This window comes from Rhinolophus sinicus, linkage group LG15 (genome assembly GCF_036562045.2).
Source record: "Rhinolophus sinicus isolate RSC01 linkage group LG15, ASM3656204v1, whole genome shotgun sequence".
Taxonomy (NCBI): domain Eukaryota; kingdom Metazoa; phylum Chordata; class Mammalia; order Chiroptera; family Rhinolophidae; genus Rhinolophus; species Rhinolophus sinicus.
Window position 1 is genome coordinate 47,074,959 of NC_133764.1, and position 24,174 is coordinate 47,099,132.

Consider the following 24,174-nt stretch of genomic DNA (forward strand, 5'->3'; position numbering starts at 1 on the left):
GTCAAGGCATTATATTGATTTGTTTTTTGAAATCATGTTTTTTGAAATCAGATATTATCTTATGTGTTGATTTCACTTTGGGATAGTAAAGTTGAGTTACAATATAGTTGTTATAATAAAGGGACATTGGGTCCGGTAGAGTGCAGGGCCATTTGACACGCATAGACCCTGGAGGCAGTTCTGCTACTTGGTAGGTGTGTGATTTGGGGCAAGATAGTTAATCTTGCTGTGTCTCAGTTTCTTCATCTGTAAAATGGGAGTAATAATATCCACCTCCGAAAGGTATCGTGAGGATTAAGTGAGCTATGACAATGCCTGGCACATGGTAAGGGCTAATAAATGACAGATGTTATGATTACTTCTTCAACCTAATTTCTTGCCTCTCCCATAATTCTAGCTCTAACCACATCAAAATGCTTTCAGTTTTTTAGAATGTGCCATGATTCTTCTTGTTTTGCACATACTCTCCCTCTGCCTTGATATGCTTTCCCTCCCCTCTGCCCCTGACTAATTGCTACTTACCCATTGGGCTTCACTTAGATGTTACTTTCTTTATGAAGCCCACGCCTATCTCCCCAGGTCTGGGTGAGATGCCCCTGTATTCCACCCCAATGGCTGCCATTATCATGGAGTGATGTTATAGAGAATGGGGTTTACATTAGTTATGGTGGGCAGGGAATGCCCTCTGAGGAGGGGACATTTGAGCGAAGGCCAGAAAAACAAGGAAGAGGCCAGGTACAGCCAATATAAAGGTCTTGAGAGACCATTTTGTGTTGCAGTGATAGAAAGCAGGTCTGCACAGTGTATAGTGAGCTAGGAGGGGACAGAATGAAAATGAGGTTGAAGACCTTGGAGTTTAGACCCACCATCTCCCTGGCGCAATCACCCTGACTTCAGGCAAGCAGGACTATATACCTGAAAATCTTTATCTTTGCACTCACTGATTCCCTATGTCTGGAATGTGTTCCTTGCCTTCTCTGATTAATAACAAAATTGTATTCATCCTTCAAAGCTGAGTTTAAAACAGTTTACGAAACCTTCTCTCATTCTTTGGCAGGAATTAATCACGCCTTTGCCTGATGTCCCAGAGCCCATATGTCCCCATGGCACTAATCACATGCTGACTTTTATCTCAGCTAGCTGTTTACATGCCAATCTGCCCACCACACAGCGAGTTCCCTGAGGGCAGAGGCTCTGTCGTAGTCACTTCTGCAGCCACCTCCTGGTGTCTAGCCCAGTGCCTGGCCCACAGCAGGTACTCAATGAATGCGGTGACATTTACTTGACTAGTGGGCGGTGCTCAGCACTACTCATGGCAGAACAGAAGGAAAACAAAAAGAATAACTTCTGGTTTATCACATGCTTTCCCACTCATTACCTGACTTGAGCCTTCCAACAACCCTATGAAACGGTCGGCACAGGAACTATTAGCCCCATTTTACAGATAGGGTAGCTGAGGCCCAAGGGCACACTGGTAGTTAAGTAGTGGGAACCAAGTCAGTGCAAAGAACGATGACAGAGAGAGCTAAAGAGCATTTTGAGGATACAAGGCAACGGGGTTGGCTGCAGTGGAAAGGCACTTTTATGGGTGGGCTATGGAGGAATCCTTAGTCAGCTGAAACGGAGTTAACAGCAGCCCCGCCAGGGAGGGCACAAGATTCCTCTTCGTGACCCAAGCAGCTAGAAGAATCCGTAGTACCATCCTCCAGCCATAGAAGCTGGGGAACCTCCAACCCTGGAAAGGGGAGACCAGTGCTTGCGGGCGTTCAGGTCAGGTGGGTAAGATGACGTTCATGATGACTTGTTAGCAGCGGGCCTGCCTCTCTGTTGCTATGACAACCGGAGCTTGACTACCGGGCCCTTGCAAGGTTGACTGAGGCAGGTTATTCCTTAACTCAAAATTAGGGAAGGACATTTATGGGGTGTGTGTGTGTGTAGAGCGTGGTGGAATAAAGACGAAAAAGGTATATTCAAGACCCTGTTTAGCTCAGTGATTCTCCACCTGAACATTACAATCATCTGCTCAGTTTTAAAAGTCTCGATGCCTAGGCCGTATCCCAGATCAATTAAATCAGAATCTCTGAGATGAAACTCAGGCATCACTATTACTTAAGTCTTCCCAGGTGATTACAATTGCAGCCAAAGTTGCAAATCCTGCTTTTATAATAGCTGGTAGGTGGACTTCTTGCGACCTTCTCAAGATGGTGGCTACCGGACCGCTTCCGTCTTTGCGTGCACCGGCAGGGGCGGGCTTTCCAGGGGCGCATGCGTGTAATGTCTCTTCGCTCCCTGCTCCTTGCTCCTTTCCCCCCCGCCTCCATTTTGTTCGTGGACGCTGGGGACGGTGGGAGCAGATCCATTTCCGGGTTGGCAAAAGGGGCGGCGGCGGCGAGAAAGGGAGCTTGCCGGGCAGGGGCCGAGCAGAGCTGGACGAAGCCGGGGCGGAGGTGGCGGAGGATTCGCTCCTAGAGCCGCTGCGGCCAGGTCAGAAAGAGGCCAGGAAGGCTGGGTCCGTAGCTGAGATGACCTGCGGACCTGAGTGGGAGGGAGATCCGGGGGAGGGGGATTGGGGCGGGGCTTGAGGAGAGCGAGGTATTGGAGGAGGGGCCTGAGGGAGAGAGGGGTCCTTGGGGCGGGGCCTGAGGGGAGGGGAGAACTGGGTCTGGGTCTGAAGAACCTGGAGGAGGGAGCGTGGCAAATCTAAGTAGGGAGGAGTGGTCGGGAGTTGGTGTGGGGCGTTCGCTGACTGAAAATGGGGAGGAAGGTTATTGAGAGGCAGGAAATAAGGGATCCTGAAAGATTGGGGAAGGTGAGTAAGACGGTCACTCGGAGTGAGGAACGAGAGGTAACCGTGCGCAAAAAGAGAGATGGGGAGGGAGGACTTGTTGGGAACAGGTAATTAACTGGATGCTCCAGGTGAGGAGGCCAATGTTACATTTTGGGGACTGACTGGAGTGAAAACCAATGGTTGAGAGGATGACTCGGGAAACTGCTTACACTAGAGGGAATCTTGAGAGCGTTAGTTGAGAAGAAATCAGAATTGAGTTAGAGGTTGGATTGAGAAATGGGCATGGCCACAACCTAGAGTTGAGGGTTCAGATCGGAGTGGTGTGAAGGTAGAAATCTTAAAGTGTTAAACGTGGGCAGTGTGTGTTGTTGAGTTACTGATCAGGAAGGAAACTTTTGTAAAGATAACACTGGGATGAGGGGAAGACCTGGTGTTTGCTGGAATTCATATTTTTAAAGGGGTTTCAATCATCTGTTCCTGCTTTGGGCTCCCCTAGGATCGACCTCCTTTTTCATGCTGTTATTCTTGCCGTACAGTTTCTGTTTCTGAAGGACTTACTTACTGAACGTTTCTGGTGACTTCTCTCATTTTACAAGAGAACCTGAGGGAATAAGGCCTGTTCTAGCCCACCTGTGGACTTAACTGAGTAACGGTGGGGCAAGTCATTAAACTGTCTCATTTTTTTCACTTTTGAGATATAGGTTTGGCCCTTCGCTACCTCTAAAAGATTGTGTTAACCAAATGGGATGTTTAAAGTGGATGCGAAGAAGTAACCTCTGAAAACAAGATTGAGATACTGATATTTAGAAGACATGTCTTTCTCAGTTTCTTCCTTTCAGCCTTGCTGCATTTTTTGTGCTAGAGAAGAGTTGGTTTTGATTTGATACATGTCCGGTTTTTTAACCTTTCTTAACGTCAACTTTCAGTGGCCAAAAATTTCATATTATTGTGTTACATTGTATTGGCTGCCATTAAGATAAAGACGGGAAGTTAGAGTTAGGGGTGAATGAAGTCTGTTGCAGGAGAATGCGAGAGAATTCAGTCTAGCCACCAGAGTATTTTGCTCTTTAAAAAAATTTAAGAACACAATTTCCATTACTTTACTCTTGATAAGCATTGATTTTCCTCATGAACTCTTTGAAAATTTTAAAATATGAGTTTTAAAATACTAAAAATAATATTTTAGACAATTGAGCATTTATACTTGGATCCGGTCACTTTGGCCCTGTTGCCAGTTGGTGGGGACGAGTGTGCATGTGGACAATTTTAACTTCTTTATTGTTAATTCTTTGAAATCTCACCTGTTCTAGCTTTTCCTTTGGGCATGATACCTTAAATACTTTGCCCATAGGTGAACTTACTTAGCTTAGTGTTCCTGAAAGTCTGGGCATTTCTGAAGTCTGACGTGGATTTGCTTAAGAGAGGGCAGTTTCTAATTCTACCTCACACTTGATATCAGAGTAGTGTTTACCTTAGTTGGTACTGATTAGTTATGTGATGTCAGCACAAAGGTGAAACGCAGGGAAGGGGGAGGGTGTTGAGAATGTTGGAGTTTTCAAGTTTTTATTTTTAAGAAGGGAGGAGAAGAGTCCTGTTCCTTTTGAAGGGAAAATTTTCAGATGTTCTTTCTTGACTTCTTGGGCCCTTTGGGAGACTAACCAGGTCTACTTGAGTCTGTTTTCCTGTTGCTCTTGAAGTAATTCTGCAGAGCTGCAGGCTCTGAAGTACATACACTTACTTTGGAGTATAAACCTGCTTAATATTTTGCTGTAATTTCAAAAAGACTGCAGTGTGTCTCTTTGGTTTGTTTTTAAGAAGGTTTTGAAATAAGTTACAGAGGCTCAGAGTTGTGGGGAGGCTTTGGTATATAGAGCCTGCTTGTTTAACCATGATTTTCCGTTTGTTTCTATCCTATTATGTTTTTCCATTGCTCCATGTGAGCCGGTCCTAAGTGCAAACGGCAAATTACATATTTTTTCCTCCTTTTTAGTCGCTGGTGGACATCTTGTGTGTGTCACAGTTTGATACCACCAAATTGAAAGGCTTCTTGATTGCTTCAAATGGGGCGTGTGACAGAAGCTGAGCTGGGCTTCCTGGGCCAGAGAATGGACTCTGTCAAAGCAAAGAATAGTTGCAGAAACACAAACCGGGACCTTGAAGCTGTGACGAACATTTTGGCAACATGCTTCCCTTTGCCAAATAAGTTCTTTTCTTCTTGAGTGTGATTGTTGATCTCCTTCTCAAAGTAGGCTCTTGTTGCTACTGTTCTTCACACAACTCCAGAGCAGAAGTTGGCAGAATTCCGGTTGACTGTCTCTTGAGGGATATGCCCCGGATTAGAGTAGATGGGGTGTTCCGTGTCAAAATGAGGCTCATTGGCAGATCCTGAGAGCTGCCCTGCAAGGAAGTAGAGGCAGTACTCTTTCGTGAATGTTTTTGCACTCCTTTATGTTTCTTCTAAATTCAAATCTGTTTTTTAATTCATCTGGTGATTAAATGCAGAATCATTGCCTTTGTCTAGCTTTGAAAGTCCAGGGCATTGAGAGAGTATTTCAGACACTTTTCTTAGGCCCCACTTTCACTTCCAAGCCTTTGAGCCTGGGGAGCCATAGGCTAAATCCATGACCATTTCTTAGTATATTATAGAAGGGTATTTAAAAGGCTGAATAGAACTTTATGGAGAAAAACAATGTTGGTAGGGGGAAAAGGTGATACATTTGCTCTAATGCCTGTGTCAGTCTTAGATCTCTTAAGATTTTGGCTTAATGTGTGGAAAGGGCTTGTGGAGGCAAATGTATTATCAAAGTAGAGAGCCAGGAATTGGCTTCTAACTTGTCATTTAGGCTAGGCAAAGCTCTAACAATTTAGAATGGCTGTACTAAATACTTAGTGCTACTTAGTAAACACCCTTTTCAGTGGGTTCTGCTTAGTAAATAAATACCCTTTTGTCTTTCAGGGGATAATTAGTTGAAGATATCTCTCTCCAATAGGTCTTGGGATGGATTCTGAAGATCATTTCTTATAGCATATGACGGTGGCCCTGCTAACACTGGAAACCCCGAGACAGACCCTCTTGTTGGTGGTCCTGGATTCGGCTTTCTCCTGCCATCATTAGTCTAGAGTATTCTGTTCCTGATATGCAGGTTTGGGAAACTTACAGGTTTAGATCCAAAGACTTTAAATCTGGTCCAGGGTCTTGATAACAAAGACGATTATTGGAGTTGTGTTTAATCAAGTCTTGGATCTTTCTTTCCTGAAAAGTGTCTTGAAGTTTGGCAAATCTGTATTTCTGAGGAATGTGTGTAGCTTTCCTCCCCATTCTTATAATTGGTTTTCAAAAAAATTTTAGTTTCTTAAACTCTGTGGATTCAAATTAAGCTCCATTAAGATTTTGAGGCCCCTAAATGAAAATAATTTGTTTTTAGTCAGTATTTATGATATTTCTTCAGTACAAATTCATCACTCTACTATATTTGCTTATAGAAATGCTGAATCCAATAATCCCCCTTTTGTTTTCCTCCTAATAATCCCTTCTGACTGTGAAAACATTGTCCATTTGTCCAGATTGGGACAACTGGTTTAAACAAAACATGGAATTTTCTTCTAGAATGATTCAATCTAGTATGGGGCAAGCTGTCCAAGATTTGTGGATAAGTGAGTTTTCCTTCTTTCTACTTCTGTCCTCCCAGTGTTCAGCTAGTAGACAAGATGTTTATCGTCAAAGATCCAAGTATGAGGTGTTTGTTCTCTTTCTGTCACTGTATTAGAAATAAGGACAGGAGTGTCTTTAGAAACTTTTATTTTTAAAATAGATAATATGTTCACATGGTTCAAAATTCAAAAAGTGAAAAGGGTATACAGTGAATCGTCTGCCTTCTGCTCGTAGTCTGCTGTCTACTCATCCAATTCATCTTCTCAGAGGCAACTAGTATTATCAGTTTCTTACGATCCTTTGCAGAGATACCACGTACTTATAAAGCAAATATATATATTTCTTGGTTTGTATTTTTTAAACACGTGTAGCACACTGTTAGTACTCTCTACTTTTTAACTTATTTTGGCAGTCATTCCATATAAGCAATGAAGAGATTTGGTACCTGCTCTATATTGGTAGGTATTTTAAATGTTTCTGGTCTTTTGCTAGTGTAAACTGTGGTCCAGTGAATAATAATATATATTTGGCCCTTTATATGTGTGACAATAACTGTAGGGTAAATTATAAGTAGAGTTGCTGAAGCTGATTTTTTTTTTTTTTCTCTGTTAATTCATTTATTTGACAAGAATTTTTGAGCTCCTGTGTGCCAAGCACTGTGTTAGGTACTGGAGACATAGCAGTGAGCAAAACTGACTCATTCGTTGCATTCACACAGTTCTGGTCTGGTGGGGAAGAATCCATTCAACAAACAATTAATTGCTTTCACTATAAATACTGTGGAGAGAACTATTTGGAAGCCTAACCCAGGTTGATTGGGAAGAAGGGCAGTCAAGGAAGGTCCCTGTGGAATTGACTTTTAAGGCTGAAACCTAAAGAATGAAGGGAGGACAGAAGACTATTCTAGGTGGAGGAAATGGCATAGGTGAAGGTCCTGAGCAGGGAAAGAATATGGATATTTTGAAGAATTGAAGAAAGTTCCAGCGTGTCTGAGAAACAGAGAGGAGGTAAGACTTCAGAGAGTGTGAGCTCTCTAAAAAAATGAGATAAATAACATAGTGAATTTTGAGTTCAACCTTTACAGTAGAGATTTTTTTCTGTCAGTTCTTTCCACAGATATTAGTTGGCTAGTGTTGATGCTAAAACCATCAGTGTCATAAATAAATCTGATGCTGATATAGTGGCATGTGCTCTATAAGAACTTCCCTGGACAAAGCCTGTTGTTTTTGTCTTGATTTCTTCTAGGTCTTGCAAATTAAACTTGTGTGGCTGGATTAGGTCTTAAAATTTTAGGGTCTTAGGAATTAGTATAGAGATGAGTGATTGTTGGGGAGCAATTCTTAGATTATGGGGATTATGGATTGTTAGTTTGCCAGACCTGCTATTTAGGAAACAGAAAACCCATTTATTTCCAGGGAATATTGACTCTTTATTGTAAGCCTCATGGGGCTAGAGAGAGAACACAGATGTTCTTATGAACTGGTGAATATAATATTCTCATCCCCATCATCTAGGCCGTATGTCTGAACGTCTCACATAACTCTTGTTGGGCATGCAAATGAATCAGTAGCCCAAGGGCCACTATAAAAAAGCATGAAAGCATTTTTATCTCTCAGTATATTGACTTTTGTTCAGAAATCACAGTACTCCTACTTAAAGCCCAGATGGGCCTGTTTGATTTAGTACCTTTCTTGTGAAATTGGATCAGCTTGCCCTGTTTTCATAACTTAAAGTAGACTCTTGGTTTAGCAGTCCATCACTAGTGATCAAGAAATGAAAATGGGCAAATTTTTCTAGCATTTCAGCAAGGAGCATCTGTGTATATCATGGCTTAAGGGTATTAGAGTGAGAGAAAAGAGACTCCTCGACAGTGAAAGTCACAGCTTTGTTATTAGATTCTCTGTGGTGAGTTGGGACTTAATATATTATCTTTGAAATGAGGCATGACACTTCTCTCCATGTGAAGTCTGGATCAGCATTTCATGGAGCATCTGTTTTACGTTTTCTTTTAGGCCTTTTCATACTGGAGACTTATCACTGGGTTTACTTCTGACTATTCTTTGTATGCGCTTTTCTACTTTTGTGTTTTGGGTGTGCAAATGAAGGATGGCACATGGATGTTGAGGGCTAGTAATATGAGATATGGCTAGCCTAGAGTGAGAAGAGCTGTTTTTGTCATAAATGACTGGGTTTCAGTTCACTTTGTAATCTCCCTTTTTATCTAATTAACAGTTTATTAGAACTTCTAAAGATGTTTGACAACAGATGTTTGTTTCTGTTTTTCAGTTAGTTGCATTAAATTGAAAACAAGACCTATAAAGGAGCTAAGGTTTTTTAAGATTTTAAGATTTATCCCTCTATTTTTGTGCTTACCTTTACGATTAATTTTGGTCATGATTTCTTAACAGTGACCCGCAAGTTCCTCACATATTTGACCTGAGGTGTAGAGTAAGCTGTGGGGTGGAGAACATTGTTTGGTTACACCCAGGCTGTGGCAGATTTAGGTCACATTAGGTAGCCCGCTTCCATTCGAGCTGAATTCAAGACACAGGCTCTAGAATCAAGCATGATGGCCTTTTCAATATTTTGTGTTTTGGGGATTTTCTATTGTCCTTAACTACGTTGGTAAGTAAAGTTGCTTAAGCTGATTTTTTTGTTTGTTTGGCCCTGTTTTGATCGAGTATTGATTGACATTTTAAAAAAAAGTTTGGTCAGTCTGAAGCTCGGTTTTGCTTATATACAGTGTTAGGATTTTTTGGTTTTTCATAATTAAATGTTTTTTTAAATCAAAATAGTAAGCATACATAGTTGAAAGAGTCAAATAGTATCACAAGTCTTAAAACAAATTGCTGCTCCATTTCTCCTTGTTTGTCCTCACTTGTACTGCTTTAGTGTTTTTTTCCTGATGTGTATTATCTTCATGTTTCTACATAGTATGCTTATAGTGTTATTTCTTGATTTTTCCATTCTTAGATATTATCTATTGAATTTCTACTGTGGCAGATGATTTTTGCATTCTTATGCTGCTATCCACCCTCAACCCTTCCTGCCATTTGCCTAATAACAGAGATATCATAATCTTGATTAAATCAACATTTTGTATGTTTTTATATTATAGATCAGGATTCAATTAGAAAAACTATTCTTGGTATTTCAAAGCGGATATTGGATGTCTACAAAACCATTGAAAGGCCATGGGAGCATTGGTCAGGGAAAGCCACGTTACAGGGATTTGTAAAAAAACTGCTATCGTTAATGATCTTGGCTGCCTTAAACACCAAAGCACGCAATTAGCAGGATGTTGGAAACTGCTGCAAAACTCATGTCTGTCATCTGTCGGAAGCCACACACCTACTCATTGCTATGGGAAGAGCAGTAGTGGCATCTACTTTTCTTAAGATCTTCCAGATCTTGAGTGAATGACTAGTATTCTCAGAATTTAAACCACAACCCCATTGATGGGATTCTGGGAATGTAGTTCCCAGGCCTTTAGCCTCGTCCCACCTGCCACCCCATGAGTCCGAAGGGAGTAGTGGTGAATGTTATTTTAAAAAAAAAGAAAAAATTGTGCCGTCCGGGTAGTTCGGGTGGTTGGAGCGTGCTGCTCCTAACGCTGAGGTCATTGGTTCGATTCCCACATGGGCCAATGAGCTGCGCCCTCTACAGCTAAGACTGTGAACAACAGCTCTCCCTGGAGCTGGGCTGCCATGAGCAGCTGGAGGTTGGCGAGAGTTGCTGTGAGCTGGGGACCGACTGCCTCAGCCGGGGGAGTGCAAGGCTCATAATACCAGCATGGGCCAGGGAACTGTGTCCTACACAACTAGACTGAGAAACAAGCCTGGAGGGGGCAGGGAGGAGGCAGAAGAAGTCGGGCGGGGGGGGGGGGCCGCGGGGGGAAATAAATTAACATCTGATATAATAACTATATTACTATGATTATATTCCTTATTTTTCCCTAAATATAATAATTGTCATTGTTTTTCTTCCTTTCTCCTTCCTTCTTCTTTTCTTTCTCTCTTTTTTTTTTTGCTTTTGCTAAGTATCAATCACTAATTCATCCCTGAACTCGGGCAGAAGTGTAAATCTCTCTTCAATACATTCAAATACAGTAGTAGAGCCTCTCTCAGAGGCTTGATGAAAAAGAGTCCATGAGAGGGGGTGCAGTTTTTGAGGACGTATGTATCTGAATCGTCTCCTTCCCACCCTCACACCAGTTGGTACTTTGATTAGATATAATGTATTATGTTTGAGATCATCGTTATGGAAATTTTCAGCCTTGCTTTGTGGTCTTCTGACTTTCAATAGTGGTATTGTGAAGTTTGGTACTGTTCTGATTCTGGATTCTTTGTATGGTTGTGTTTTTTTCCCTGAAAGGTGTTCAGGTTTTGTCTTTACCCCTCATTCTGAAATACAGTCATGTTGTGCCTTGGTGTGGCTATTTTAAAATTCATTATGTTTGTCATTCTGTGTCCCTTTTCAGTCTAACGCTTATTCCTATCTATCCTGCAAAGTTTTCTTGTATTATATCTTTGATGTATTCATCCTTTGATAATTATTTCTCTCCTCTCTCTTTCTGGGAACCTCTGTTATCCAGATGGTGAAACTCCTACCCTGTTTCCCCAAAAATAAGACCTAGCCAGACAATCAGCTCTAATGCGTCTTTTGGAGCAAAAATTAATGTAAAACCCGGTCTTACGTTATATTATGTAAGACCAGGTCTTACATTATAGTAAAATAAGACTGGCTCTTATATTAATTTTTGCTCCAAAAGACGCTTTAGAGCTGATGGTCCGTCTGGGTCTTATTTTCAGGGAAACATGGTACTAGACTGGTCCTCTAATTTTTTTTCTCCTTGCAAATTTTCCTTTTTTTAAATTCGTTAATTTTGAGATTTCCTTAGTGTTTTCTTCCATGTTTGCTATTGCATTTTTATGTATTGTATTTTCTAGTATGAATTTTTTAAACTTCCATGAGCTCTTTTTAGTGTTCTCAGAATTTTATATATAAATATTCTTGCATGTTGCCAGGAATTCTGTTTTGTTTACTTTGATTTCTGTCTTTCACGTCAGAGGTTTTCTTCAGGTGTCTCACAATTCTTGGCTGGCTGTTCATTTTTAAGAATGAGGCACTAATAAGCTCTGAATGTGGAGCCCTGGCTTGTTCAGTGATGGACACCACTTTGGGGTAAATTGGCGGCTGGTCAGCTTCCTCAGAGAGGATCCTCCAGGTTCCTGACTATAGTCTCCTGCCCAGCAGCAGGGGTTTTTGGAGCCAAGTGGGAGAAGAGATGGGGAGAGGAGAGTAAAAGTTAGGCTTTTATTTGCTCCACCTATTTTCAGATTGGCACTCCTGCCCTTACCTGTGACTGGTCCCTTGGTTCAACGACCCTCTGATTCAATTTGTCCAATCTTCCACCTGGTAAGGAGGAATCTACGTCTTATACAGACTTTCAACCAATTCTCCTGTTTTAGCCCCCTCCTACTCTCCTTGGTCCACAGGTACTAAGTGCCTACCATTTCTGAGCTTTTTCAGAGACTATGTGGTAGGAATTCTTTCCACTGCAAGCGTTTAGCTTTTTTCCCTTCTGTGAAGTTATTTATCACTAGTGCATCTGCTGTCCAGCTTCCAAAATTTTATTGCCATTTCTCTTTCTGCTATTGTCTCCTTTCCCATTTCCTTCCTTCCTTCCTTCCTTCCTTCCTTCCTTCCTTCCTTCCTTCCTTCTTCTCTTTCTTTCTTTCTTTCTTTCTTTCTTTCTTTCTTTTTCTTTTCTTTTCTTTTCTTTTCTTTCTTTCTTTCTTGTTTATGCCTTTTAAAAAAAGTCCCTTTGCATAATTTTAACTGCATTTTCTGCGGGAACACTGGTAAATGCATGCAGCATCTTCATGTTTAACCTACATACTCATCGGTTTTCCCCTGCTGCTATCTATTCAGATGGTATCTGTGTAGTTGATTCCTAATACTCTTTTAGTGTCTTCCAGAACTTCCCTAACACCAGGAATTGTTGAGTGTACAGATCCCCAGATCTCTCTCTCCTGGAAAATTTATGATTTTAGAAGGTCTGGGTTAGGGCCCAGGAATCTTTTTATGTTTGTTTGTTTGTTTGTTTGTTTGTTTGTTTGTTTTTTAACAAATGCCCTAGGATGTGTCTTCAGGCAAGTTTGGAAACTCTGTTTCAGAAGGGTCTTCTACTTATTGCTGTCTCAAGCCTCTCCAAGGCGAACTCCTTAGGCTTCCCCTAATTTTGCTTTTTGTATTCAGACTGTGTTTTAGTCTGTCTGGCTTTGGTCTGGATTTCTAAATTAGAATGTGCCCTTCATCTGATTAATTCCTGTCTTCTCTAGTTAAATGCTGGCTGATCGTAATAACTTTGGCCTTGTGTGACTCTGTTTTTTTAGCCAACATTTCTAAACCCACTGGTTCCTGGGTTGTGTGGGTGGGGAGGAAATATTAGTTATGAACATGGAGCTACTTTCTGCATCATTTTACTGTCCAAATCCAAGAATCTGTTAAATTTTGTTTTTTTGGTAAAATGGGAAATTGACTCAGGCTTTGAAAAAAGATGTACTAACGATCTACCTTGGATATATGCAGCGTTGTTTTAGGCGATGTTAAAGCACTGTGATTTGATGTTTGTTTTTTACTCGACAGTTGAAAGGGCATAGTCTCTTCTCCTTTTTGTGTTACAGATCCCTAGGCCTACGAAGGAAGAAAAGCTTTGGCTTTCTGTAAGGCCTCAGGAATGAGATGTTTGCGTTTGCCCCAAGGTTGCTGTGACGTGCTTGGCCATCAGGAGCCAACTAATACCTGTCTTAGGATGTTGTAGGAGCTAGCAAGTGTAGTACCCTAGTTCTCGGTTCTTGGAAGTCTTGGCGGCTCTTACCAGCTAACACACAGGCAGAGCACGATGTGTGGGCTCTGAAGTAGCGCTGATTCATATTCTAAGAGCAGCTCTATAGAATCAGCTCGAATACCTTTTTTACAAGTTCCAGTGACAGATTTGGGGAATGAAGTCACAAACACAGTGCTACATCTCAACCCCTGTTGTCTCGTTGATTGTTGACCACTGGCTATGTGTTAAAGCACTGCTTTGAACTACTACTGATTTATCGCGGTTGACTCTTCTCTGTACACATTCCCTCACCTTCCCAATACTTCAGTGCTTACAGGACCACAGCATTTCCTTTTTGCTTTGGGGTGTGGTGGGGGCTGGGGAGGTTTGGTGAGGTCATTCCCTGTTGTCTGTTTTGGATGATTTTCAGACATTTAATTTAAGTTGCTCTTGGCATTAGTTATCTTTTTATGAAACCATTCTTTGCAGCTGTGGTTATTTAATTGAACACAAGAGGAGAATTCTTATTGATTTGTCATTGTTTTAGATGAGTGGATTTGGCTCCTGGGCTGCCTTGTATCTGGGAATAATGTGTGGTACCTAATATTTACCGCCACATCAAGTAGTACATGAGTAAGTAGACACCTGAGTTTATGTTTTTAGGGCTTTTAAAAAATAATCTAGGACAAGAGGAAAGAGTCATATTAGGGGGGGTTGTGTGCTGCTTGTAACAGGGACAATCATTGATCTAAAGAGTAAAACATCCAGGTTTAGTTGTAGAAGTCCTAGGATTTTCAGTATAAATATTCATGGTGGGTATGTGATTTTTTTTTTTTTTTTTTACTTGTTACATCATTCAGATTTGTTTTATAGTTGACTTTTCCGTGATGGAAAATGCTTGCAGTTGGAAAACTGATTTTTTTCCTTCATGGAATAACCTTGGAATTTTAATTAAATCCATCTCTACACCTGATAGATATGTGTTTCACCAGAGGTTTGTCTGAGTTGAATTTCAAGGGGGAGGTAGCACCTTCTCCATTGAGATAAGAGGGCTGTGGGTTATTTTCAAATTATAGAAATTAAAGCCTTTGGGGATGGGGAGGGTGGTAAACTATGTAAAACATGAAACTTATTCTAGTCTGTTTCCTTGTATTTTAAACCAGAAATGCTTTAGTTGAGACCCTCTACTATATTGAACACATGGAGACATGTTCATGATTCTGTGTTCACACTAGTTCCCATGTAGTGATTGGAACCTGTTTGGCTCCTGCTGTTCATTAGTCTCGTGGGGTGGCACGTGAACAGTCTGCTGTAGCTCCTGGCTCTTCTCCTGTTTGGGGTTCTGTGGTTTAGGAACTGGATGCCATTATGCTGCTGTGGTAATGAGCTCCTGCCTCCCCATACGGTACTGCTTTTCAGGAGTGAAGTTAAAGGGCAGGTGGCCCGGCAGGCAGATTGTCATCAGGTGACTTAATCCTGGAAGGCTTCCAGCTAGCACATAGGTCCCCAGCTGTGCTTCAGCCAAGAGATCAAGTGCAGTCTGGGATTAATGAGATGACTGATTGAATTTGTGGTTTCCTTCAGGTGTGAAACTGTTGGTTCATTTAGACTTTAGTATTGTAGGCATATGAGACAGAGAAGGATGCTACTGTTGGATTTGGAGTATGGCCTATAAGGCCTCAGATTTCATCTCCTACCATTCTCCTCACTGTATTCTAGCTCCCCTGGCCTTCTTACTAGTTCTCTGACACATCAAGCTCAGTCCCATCAGTTTGTGTGTGGCGGGTTACACACTATTTGTTAATTCTTTTTGGAATGCTATTCTTCCCTCAGATGGTCATAGGGCTTGCTCTGCTCAGGGAGAGCCAGCCTGGGCAGCAGCCTCTCCCTGCAAGCCTGTCTGAAACAGCACTCCACCCTACTCCTGTGCGCTCCCTTTATGATTCTCTGTTTTTTTTTTATTTCTTTTATCAATAACTGAGATACTGAGATTATATTTGTTTTCCTTGTTTATCTCTTCCACTAGAATGTAAGCCCCAAGAGTGTAGAAACTTGTCTTGTTCACCTTCTAGAACAGGGTTTATCAACCTTAGCATTATTGATATTTTAGAATGGATAATTCTTTGTTGTGGGTGGGGCTGCCCTATGCGTGATAGAATGTTGAGCAGCGTCCCTGTTTTTGTCCACCAGGTGCTAGTAACGGTCCCCCACTTGTGATAGTCAAAAAGTCTGTAGACATTGCCAAATGTCTCCAGGGGAAAAAAATCACCCCTGCTGAGAACCATTGTTACAGAATAATACTTTGGCATCTATTAGGTAGTTTAATATATATTTATTGAATGGATTAAGTGGTGGGTGCTCAGTAAATATTTATTGGATAAGTGAATTCATGAATGAATGAATTCAGCAAATTAAAAATTTTGAAACTGCACTATGTGCATAGCCTCATGTTTCTTCCTTTACTCTTTTCATAGATAAATAACCATCCTTCTTCCTTTTCTGTTTCTGGCACATTGATTCATCCTTTGCTGCTTTTTTCCTTCATTGAGACTTGCTTACTCTTTCAGACAGTGTTACTCTTAACTTTACTTTTGTTCAGTTAACAAGTGACTATGGAGCACCTACCGTATGCTGTGAAATAACAGGAGAGAACGATAGAAAGACACGGTGCTGTCTGTGCTTCCGCGCTCATTGGGTAAAACGGACATAGATACATGGAATCTTCCTCTAAAGTTGGATTCTTAGTTCAGGGCAATGTCTATACTGGTGTCACTGGGACACCACAGGGTGGTTTGAATCAGTAGTTAAGTGCTCATCAGAATGAGGTGAACTTGATGTTGAATTTGGAATCCAGTTTTAACATAAACCTACCCATTCACTTTTTACTTTTTTTCATTTGTCGCAGTTACCCTTAGTTTCCTGCTATTAAATCTGTTTGTCTAAAACCTGGTTGAGAAATGTACAATGTGGACTTGCTCATTTTGAACTCGTTTGATATGACTGTTTTCTGTGGTTGGTTGTCTTATTGAATGGTTGTGAACAGCTGACTTATCAGTGGGGTTTTAATGTCCATGCTTAGAAAGTCTTGCCACTCCACCTACCTGGGTTCTTGAAGCCACATTAAGCAAAGCTGTAGTTCCTTCTGGCTGGGATTAAAATACACCAAACAAAAACCCCCTTCTTTATTATGTGAATTTCTTTGTCCTAGAGCAACTGATTTTCTGCCAAACAATTATTATGTTCCATCTCTGATACTGTTAGAAAGATTTATTTTGATTTGAACTATGGAATCAGAAGAATTCTATTGGAGGGAATGCCTGGAATCTTCTCTTGAAGACACAACTGTCTTTTCAAGATTATCTGGAGACAGAGTTCTAGGCATAGCTGTTTATCCAGAGAGGATCTTGAAATGTCTCTTACCTATCTCTGTTCCTTTGTATTGGAAAGAGTTTTAATAGCATATTAAAGAATTGAACATGTGTGTAAGAAAGGAGAGATAATTTTCTTGTTGACAACCCAAATTCCTACTCATGACTGGTTCTTGTAAGGTGGAACCAAGGCCCTTGAGGCTTTGCTGAGGGGAGGCAGCCTACTTTTTAAGGTCGGTATTTCTCCCTGTGGGATTTTGTTGGGTTCTCCGATACAAAAACTGTAATTTACGCTGTAATCAAAGCCAAGATTAAAGGAAAGTACTGTTACCTGAGGTCTCTAAGAATGAAAGTAGATGGCATTAAGATTTTAGATTTTTTTTCCTTTTTAAAATAACTCGCAATTGAAACCTGAGTTTTATAACAGCAGAATGCCGTTTGAATAAAGGCCTCAGATTGTTGTGGTAACTAGGATACCTCTTAGATGATTTTAAACATATGAAAAAAACAACGAAATTGGATTCTTTATTTCTCAAATGCAAAAGGCAATAGTCAGTGTCTTTGTACTCAGGAAGTCTCCTGCTCTTAAAATGTAGGAATATTTGGGTGAAATATTAGGAAGTTGAATAGGAAAATAGATTTGGTCTTTTGAGGAATAGAAGAAAGCACTTTTTAAAAGTTCATTGCTTGATTTTATGAAGACATCTGAATAAATATGACATCAGGAAGATTTGAAATAATGCTCTCTGATCTTTATTTAAAAGAAACTGACTCCTGAGGATGTGAAAAGCTTATTATATCGTGGTTTTTATGATGGACGAGTTTAAGAAGGGGATGAGAATTGCTATGTTGCTGAACTAGAGGCAATCTCAAAATATTTCTGAAAACCAGGGACTCTGAAGAGCACAGATAGTGAGGCTTGTTCTAATTTAATAGATCAGAAAGGAAAGACTTAAAATTCTGTCGAGAACCCTCTTTTTTCTTTTTGTGTTTAATCTCAGGTTTAACCTCAGGAATGTTAGAGTCTTAAAATTGCAATAGACAGTGCTCCAGAAGATCTGAATTTGTCCTTTTACTAAAAATAATTGGTCACTAAAATTTATCTTTCTGTCATAAAACTTTATGAACTGTTTTTGGTTTATTTTTTGAAAAAAATTTGTTTTTTATTTTGCAATTATAGTTGACATGCAATATTATATTAGTTTCAGGTGTACAGCATGCTGATTAGACGTTTATATACCTTACAAAGTGATCACGTCGATAAATCTAGTACCCATGTGGCATTGGTTCATTTGTTTTTAACTAAAAGCACTTCTCAAAGCATGCCCTCTTCATTGGATTACTGATCGTAAGTGTCAATCCTAAATTTGTTTGAATAAAACTTCTTTGGGGATTTTCAGGGAAAGGAAAGTTGTATTGATTTAATTTTGCATAAATTGGGCTGCTCTTGGAAAACATACAGAGCTGTTTGTATTTTATCACTAGAGGAGAAACTTGGAGTGGGTTAAATTTTCATTTGGAAGCAATACCAGAAAATTGCTAAGTCCAACCAATTTCCAGTGGAGATTTTTTCCCAGTAATTAGTGAAATAAAATGGGCTCAGAACATGAGTTCAGATCCTAACTCCACAGTTTACTCCTGATTTATCTTGGGTGGTCACCCGTAGGTCAGGTTAGTCTTTCTCTCTAGTGCGCATGTGTGCACTCCCATTCCTGGAGCTTTAGTGTCCTCACCTGTAAAGTGGAAGCCGTAATACCCTACTGTAGTATAGCATTGCATACTAAACGTCACTGCTGGGAGTGTGGCGTGCATGCGTACAGCCTGTGGAGGCAGCAGCAAGCCTGAGAGCTACTGCGGGTAGCCAACACTACAGTCACTCACTTGTGAAGGCGGTTTTTGTTTTTTAATCTATTTTGAAATTGGAGTTTGAATTGCACCTACTTGAAGAAGGCATTTTTAACTGTGTAATGTATTAGTGGTCTTTTGCAGTGAGTGACTTTAGAAAAAGATTTGCCTTGCTAGAGATCACTGCTTTGCTTATTAATAAGTGGTGCTCACTGCATACGGTTGTTCCTTTAGGTCATTTCTTAACTTTGTAGCATGTAGGTTGGATCACCTACATGCTTAGAATTAGGGACTTGTCTGAATCTCTTTTCCAGATTATTCTAGAAGACTGTTTCAGCTGTGGCAGTGGCAAATGTAGGCAGAACTGGCAACTCAGAAAAGGCAGGAGCTCAGGTGACTGGAATTAGTTGAAAATGTTTGTTTCTAAATAGACAATTATTTTTAAAATAGAAGAACATTTTTTTTTCTTCTCTGTGTTTCTTTTATTTTAAATTTGTGTGTCCCCCACTCCAGTGATAGATATTCTCTGCTTATGAGGATTTACTATTCTGATCAGTTTTAAAAGTCTAGTGTGTTAGATCCCTGGCAAAGAAAGACTAGACTTAGCTTTGAAACAGAACTGAGAAGGTATTTCCCTTGGAGGGGCGTCAGTTGCTTGTTTCTTGAAGTGAGTTCAGATTCCATTCTCCATGGGAACCACCTAGCCAAAGTACTGCCCAGTTCTTTGTCTGTGGTTGGAGCAAAAAGCCCTGTTGGCCAGCCAGCCTATGCTGGCATTACACTGGAAGGAGCTGGGGTTTGGAGGACCTTCACAGTCATGTTTCTGATCAAATTCTGCCCAACGACAGAGGTTCTGGGTTTTACAGAACCTTTGGAATATTTGCCTTTTCCTTTCATCATTCCCAAGGCATTGAGAGATTTTGATCACCCCTGTAGAGTTCAGAACCAAATCTCCCCAGTGGATGGCCGTGCTGGTTGGATCTTTTAGACTTGGCTTGGTACACATGGTTAACTCTCTATGCTAGGAGGTAGACATGGTCACCCGTCTGTGTTAGGGGCTACATGTGAATTTTCCTGTGACCTGATCTCATTAATCACCTTGCTTGGAAGCATTTCTTCCATGGATTAATGGATGAAGTTGATTACCCTTTATTGAACCTTTCTTGTCATCTGCAAGTTGTACTCACAGTGGTCATGTTATCTTGGCTTTAATATATTGGGATCAAGAAGTAGAATTTCCTTGGGACAGCTTTTTGGGGGTGGTTACTGTTCTTGAGTTTCGGTTTTATCTTTGCCCCCTACTTTAATGTCTGATGGTAAGACAGTTCCCTGACTTTAGTCTCATTTGTAAAATGAGTATCACTTACACAGTGTAATGGAGGGATAGCTGGATAGTTTTTTTGTGACCTGATAAGTAGCTGAATTCTCTCATGGTATTTATGCTCCGATCAGATTCCAGGGGTGTGACTATACTAGGGGCCAGTAATCTATGACCCGTGAGTCAGACGTGATCCACTGTCTGTTTTTGTATGGCTCATGAACTAAGAATGATTTTTGCATCTTTAAAATGTAACAATCAAGAGAATGAGAAGACAGGCGACAGACTGAGAGAAAATATTTGCAAAAGACACATTTGATGAAGGACTATTATCCAAAATAAACAAAGAACTCTTAAAACTCAACAATAAGAACACAGACAAACCTGATTAAAAACTGGGCAAAAGACCTGAACAGACACCTCACCAGAGAAGATATAGAGACAGCAAGTAAACATATGAAACGATGTCCAACTTCATATGTCATTAGGGAATTGCAAATTAAAACAATGAGATACCACTACACACCTATTAGAATGGCCCAAATCTAAAACACTGACAACACCAAATGCTAACGAGGATGTGGAATAGAACGAACTCTCATTCATTGCTGGTAGGGTACAATATGGTATAGCCACTTTGGAAGACAGTTTGGCAGTTTCTTACAAAACATACTCTTACCATATGATCCAGCAGTAATGCTCCTTCGTATTTACTCAGATAAGCTGAAAACTTGTGTCCAAACAAAAACCTGCACATGGATATTTATAGCAGCTTTATTCATAATTGCTAAGATTGGAAGCAGCAGGATATCCCTCAGCAGGTGAATGGATAAACAATGGTACATCCAGATAGTGGAATATTATTCAGCGTTAAAAACGAATCAGTTATCAGGCCATGAAAGTACGTAGAGGAAACTTAAGTGCAGATTACTAAGTGAAGGAGGCCAATCTGACAAGGCTACATATTATATCATTCCAACCATATAACATTCCAATTCTAGGACATTCTGGGAAAGGCAAATCTATGGAGTCAGTAAAAGATCAATGATTGCCAGGAGTTGGGGAGGAAGGAGGGATGAAGAGTCAGAGCACAGATTATTTTTAGGGCAGTGAAACTATTCTGTGCGATACTACAATGGTGGGTAGTTGTCATTATACATTTGTCCAAACTCACAGCATGGACAGCACCAAGAGTGACCCTAATGTAAACTATGGACTTTGGGTGATAATGTGGTGTCAATGGAGGTTTGCTTGGAAAAAATCCAGGCTATAGTGGGGGAGGCTGTGTATGTGTGTGGGGAACAGGGTTATGTGAGTACGGTCTGTACTTTCAGCTCGATTTTGCTCTGAACCTAAAACTACTCTAAAAAAATAGTTTATTCATTTTTTTTAAATGTCAAAATAAAACAAAGAGTAATATGCCACAGAGACTATATATGACCTACAAAGCCTGAAATATTAATTATCTGGTCTTTTACAGAAAAGGTTTACCAAGCCCTGGACTATGTCACAGTAGAACTGGGAAATGAGTTACTTAGGTTTTCTGATGTCATGCCCAGTGACCTAGTTCTCCTGGTACTTACTGTCTCTAATGGCAAAGTTGTTCTCATGAATTTCTGTTTCATTTGCAGGTATATGAGTGACCTAAAGCTGCAAATTAAAACGGAGAGAGAGCAGTGCCAGCTGCGAGCAGGGCAAGGATGCCAATTCCTCCTCCCCCTCCACCCCCACCTGGTCCTCCTCCACCTCCCACTTTTAATCAGGTAGGTAATCCTTCCACCCGCTATCTCAAACCTTAATGGATACTTAGGGCTTCCTGGTATAAGAGTGAGAGTACTCAAAGATGTGGTGCAGGAAGAAGGAGAAGAAACAGGTAACATCTGCCCTTATCAGCTACTTCTGATTCCTGAGAAGTCCTCTTAGGACCATACTGGCTTATCTTGTTTTCTTGTCCTGGTTCAGTTTAAATAGAGATTAGGACAGGTAGGAACTGGCGTTTCCCCCTAAAACTATTTGTTCTCTAAAGGTCTGCTTCATTTCTCTGGCATCGTTGAGAAAAAGGATGGCAGTTTCTGATGGTGGTTTCTTGCTACCATTTCAACTCCTCCTCTTCTCCAAATCAGTTCATTTTAAAACCAAGTCCGTTACGTCTTAACACCTCATCAAGAAAGAAAGTTTATGGAATGTGTTAGTAAGAAGACTTAAAGGTTTGATAATGGAATTTTAAAAAGCAGTGTAGCTTCTTAACCGAGGAAGCAGCCTCTTTAACTATATCTGGATTGTGACATCTGGTGTCACCTGAGAAAGAAGCAACCTGGGTGCTTTATCGCATTTTTGTAAATTTAGTGAAAAAACTACAGAGAATGAATATTCCAGAGGTGCACGCACAGTGTTTAACAGATGAGAAATTGTGCTATAAAGAGGGAAAGTGATGTGCCTAGCTAATTTGGTTCTGAACTACCACTAGAAATCAGGTCTGCCAACTTTTCTTTTTTATCTACTTTTCAGACATTTCACTTGATATGTATGAATCCCCTTTTTGGATGAAATTTTATTGGAAGCCCAGTAAGTGAAGTAGATGAAAGTAGAGCTGCTCTGGTTATAGTGGGATTCAAGGACCCAAAGGATATTCTTGGATCTCTGTAACCTCTTGGATTACTGCCCTGCATCATGCTGTCTTTGTCATTCACTCAATAGCCTTTTGTTGGGGGCTTACTGTGTGTCAGGGACTTGGCTAGGCATACAATTTAGAAAATCCCCATAATTTCACTCTGCGCTTACATATTGTTTTACTCTTTTACAACAAGAATTTACTTATATAATTGAAAGAGAGGGGAAATATGTGGATAAGCAAAAAGCAAATAAAAATCACCCATAATGCCACACCCAGAAATGAGACACTTTCGGCCTTTCTTGTTTTTACCTTCTTCCGCCTCCCCCCCACACTCCAGTTCAAGCCGTTGTTTCTCAGTCTAGTTGTGTAGGGCATAGTTCCCTGGCCCATGCTGGTATTATGAGCCTTGCACTCCCCCCGGCTCAGGCAGTCAGTCGCCTTGGCCATTCTTGGCCTTGGCCATTCTTGGCCTTGGCCATTCTCGGCCTTGGCCATTCTCGCCAGCTGCCGGCCACTCACGATGGCTGCTGGGATGGCTGCTGGCCATTCATGCTGGCTGCCGGCCACTCAGCTGCTCATGGTAGCACACGGTAGCCCAGGGCAGCACACACAATAGCCCATGCTAACCTCCAGCTGCTCATGGCAGCCCAGCTCCAGGGAGAGCTGTTGTTCACAATCTTAGCTGTAGAGGGCGCAGCTCACTGGCCCATGTGGGAATTGAACCGGCGACCTTGGCCTTAGGAGCACAGTGCTCCAACCACCTGAGCCACCGGGCCAGCCCAATTTCTGCCTTTCAAGAGCTCCCAGTATAATGGATAAGACAGATAAGTCAACATTTGAGGCCACAAAGAAGGGCACCTTACCTGGTGGTTGGAAGGAGAGGAGGCAGTCAGAGGAGGCTTCTGGGGGGAGGTAATACTTGAGCTGAGTCTTAAAGGATGAGTAGGGGTTAGCCAGAAAGAGAAGAGGGAGGGAGACAAGCAGACTGTGGAAGGATGCTGATTTGTGAGAAAGCACAGAGGTTTAGATTATTGCTTGAAAAGGGGGGGGTGCATGGTGGGAGGTGAAGCTGGAGATGTGAGCTGAGGTTTGGATTTTTCTCCCAGTAAAGATGGGGAGGTGTTGAAGTATTTTCAGGAGCCGGAGTAACCTGATTGGGTTTGTATTAGAAGGGCCACTTAACAGTGTGGACAGTGGGTTGGGAGTTGAGATTGGAGACAGAAACCTGTTGCAATTGAAAATTGAGGGTCTGGACTAAAGCAGTGAGGATGGAGAGTGGAGACAAGAGACACTTAGAAAGTAAAATCTTTGATGACAGATGGCGGAGTGAGGAAGAGGAAGGAGGTTTGGATGACCCTAGTTTGGCGAATCAATTGATGATGGTGCTATTTACCAGAAAAATGTTCTCTTGTAAATAGCACCCAAGTGCATCCAAGCATTCCCAAGCGTAGAATGATGGTGCTGTTTGTGGAGAAAGGGTGTAAGCTCAATTTTGGATGTGTTTAGTCATATTTTAATAATAATTTTCTCTTTACAAAAGGAGTATGTTCAAGAAATTGATGAACTGTGGATAAGCTAAAAGGAGCAATTACCCATAATGCAACCATTCGTAACGGTTTTGTATATATTCTGCCCCTCCCTTCATTTCTATCTACATACTCTTTTTTTAAAAAAATTGTGCTTTATATATTGATTTCTCATCTGCTCTTCTTACCCATTGACACATTGTGAATGGCTTGTCATTAAATGGTTAGTGA

At 41.0% G+C, this 24,174-nt stretch overlaps 1 protein-coding gene across 6 annotated transcripts in view; it reads left to right on the forward strand.

Annotated features, from left to right (window-relative positions):
• The first annotated feature begins 2,298 nt into the window (after positions 1–2,298).
• Positions 2,299–24,174, forward strand: part of WIPF2 (WAS/WASL interacting protein family member 2) — a 38,953-nt gene continuing 17,077 nt past the window's right edge. The window contains exons 1-3 of one of the 6 annotated variants that reach the window (XM_019747704.2): positions 2,299–2,484; positions 5,745–5,931; positions 21,435–21,566. In XM_019747704.2, coding sequence (XP_019603263.2) covers positions 21,504–21,566 — 63 coding nt within the window. In that variant the 5' untranslated portion in view covers positions 2,299–2,484; positions 5,745–5,931; positions 21,435–21,503. Of the gene's footprint in view, positions 2,485–2,658; positions 2,810–5,744; positions 5,932–6,953; positions 7,448–21,434; positions 21,567–24,174 lie in introns of those variants that run through there. The other 5 variants (XM_074320670.1, XM_019747707.2, XM_019747702.2 and 2 more) reach the window with 5 other exon arrangements.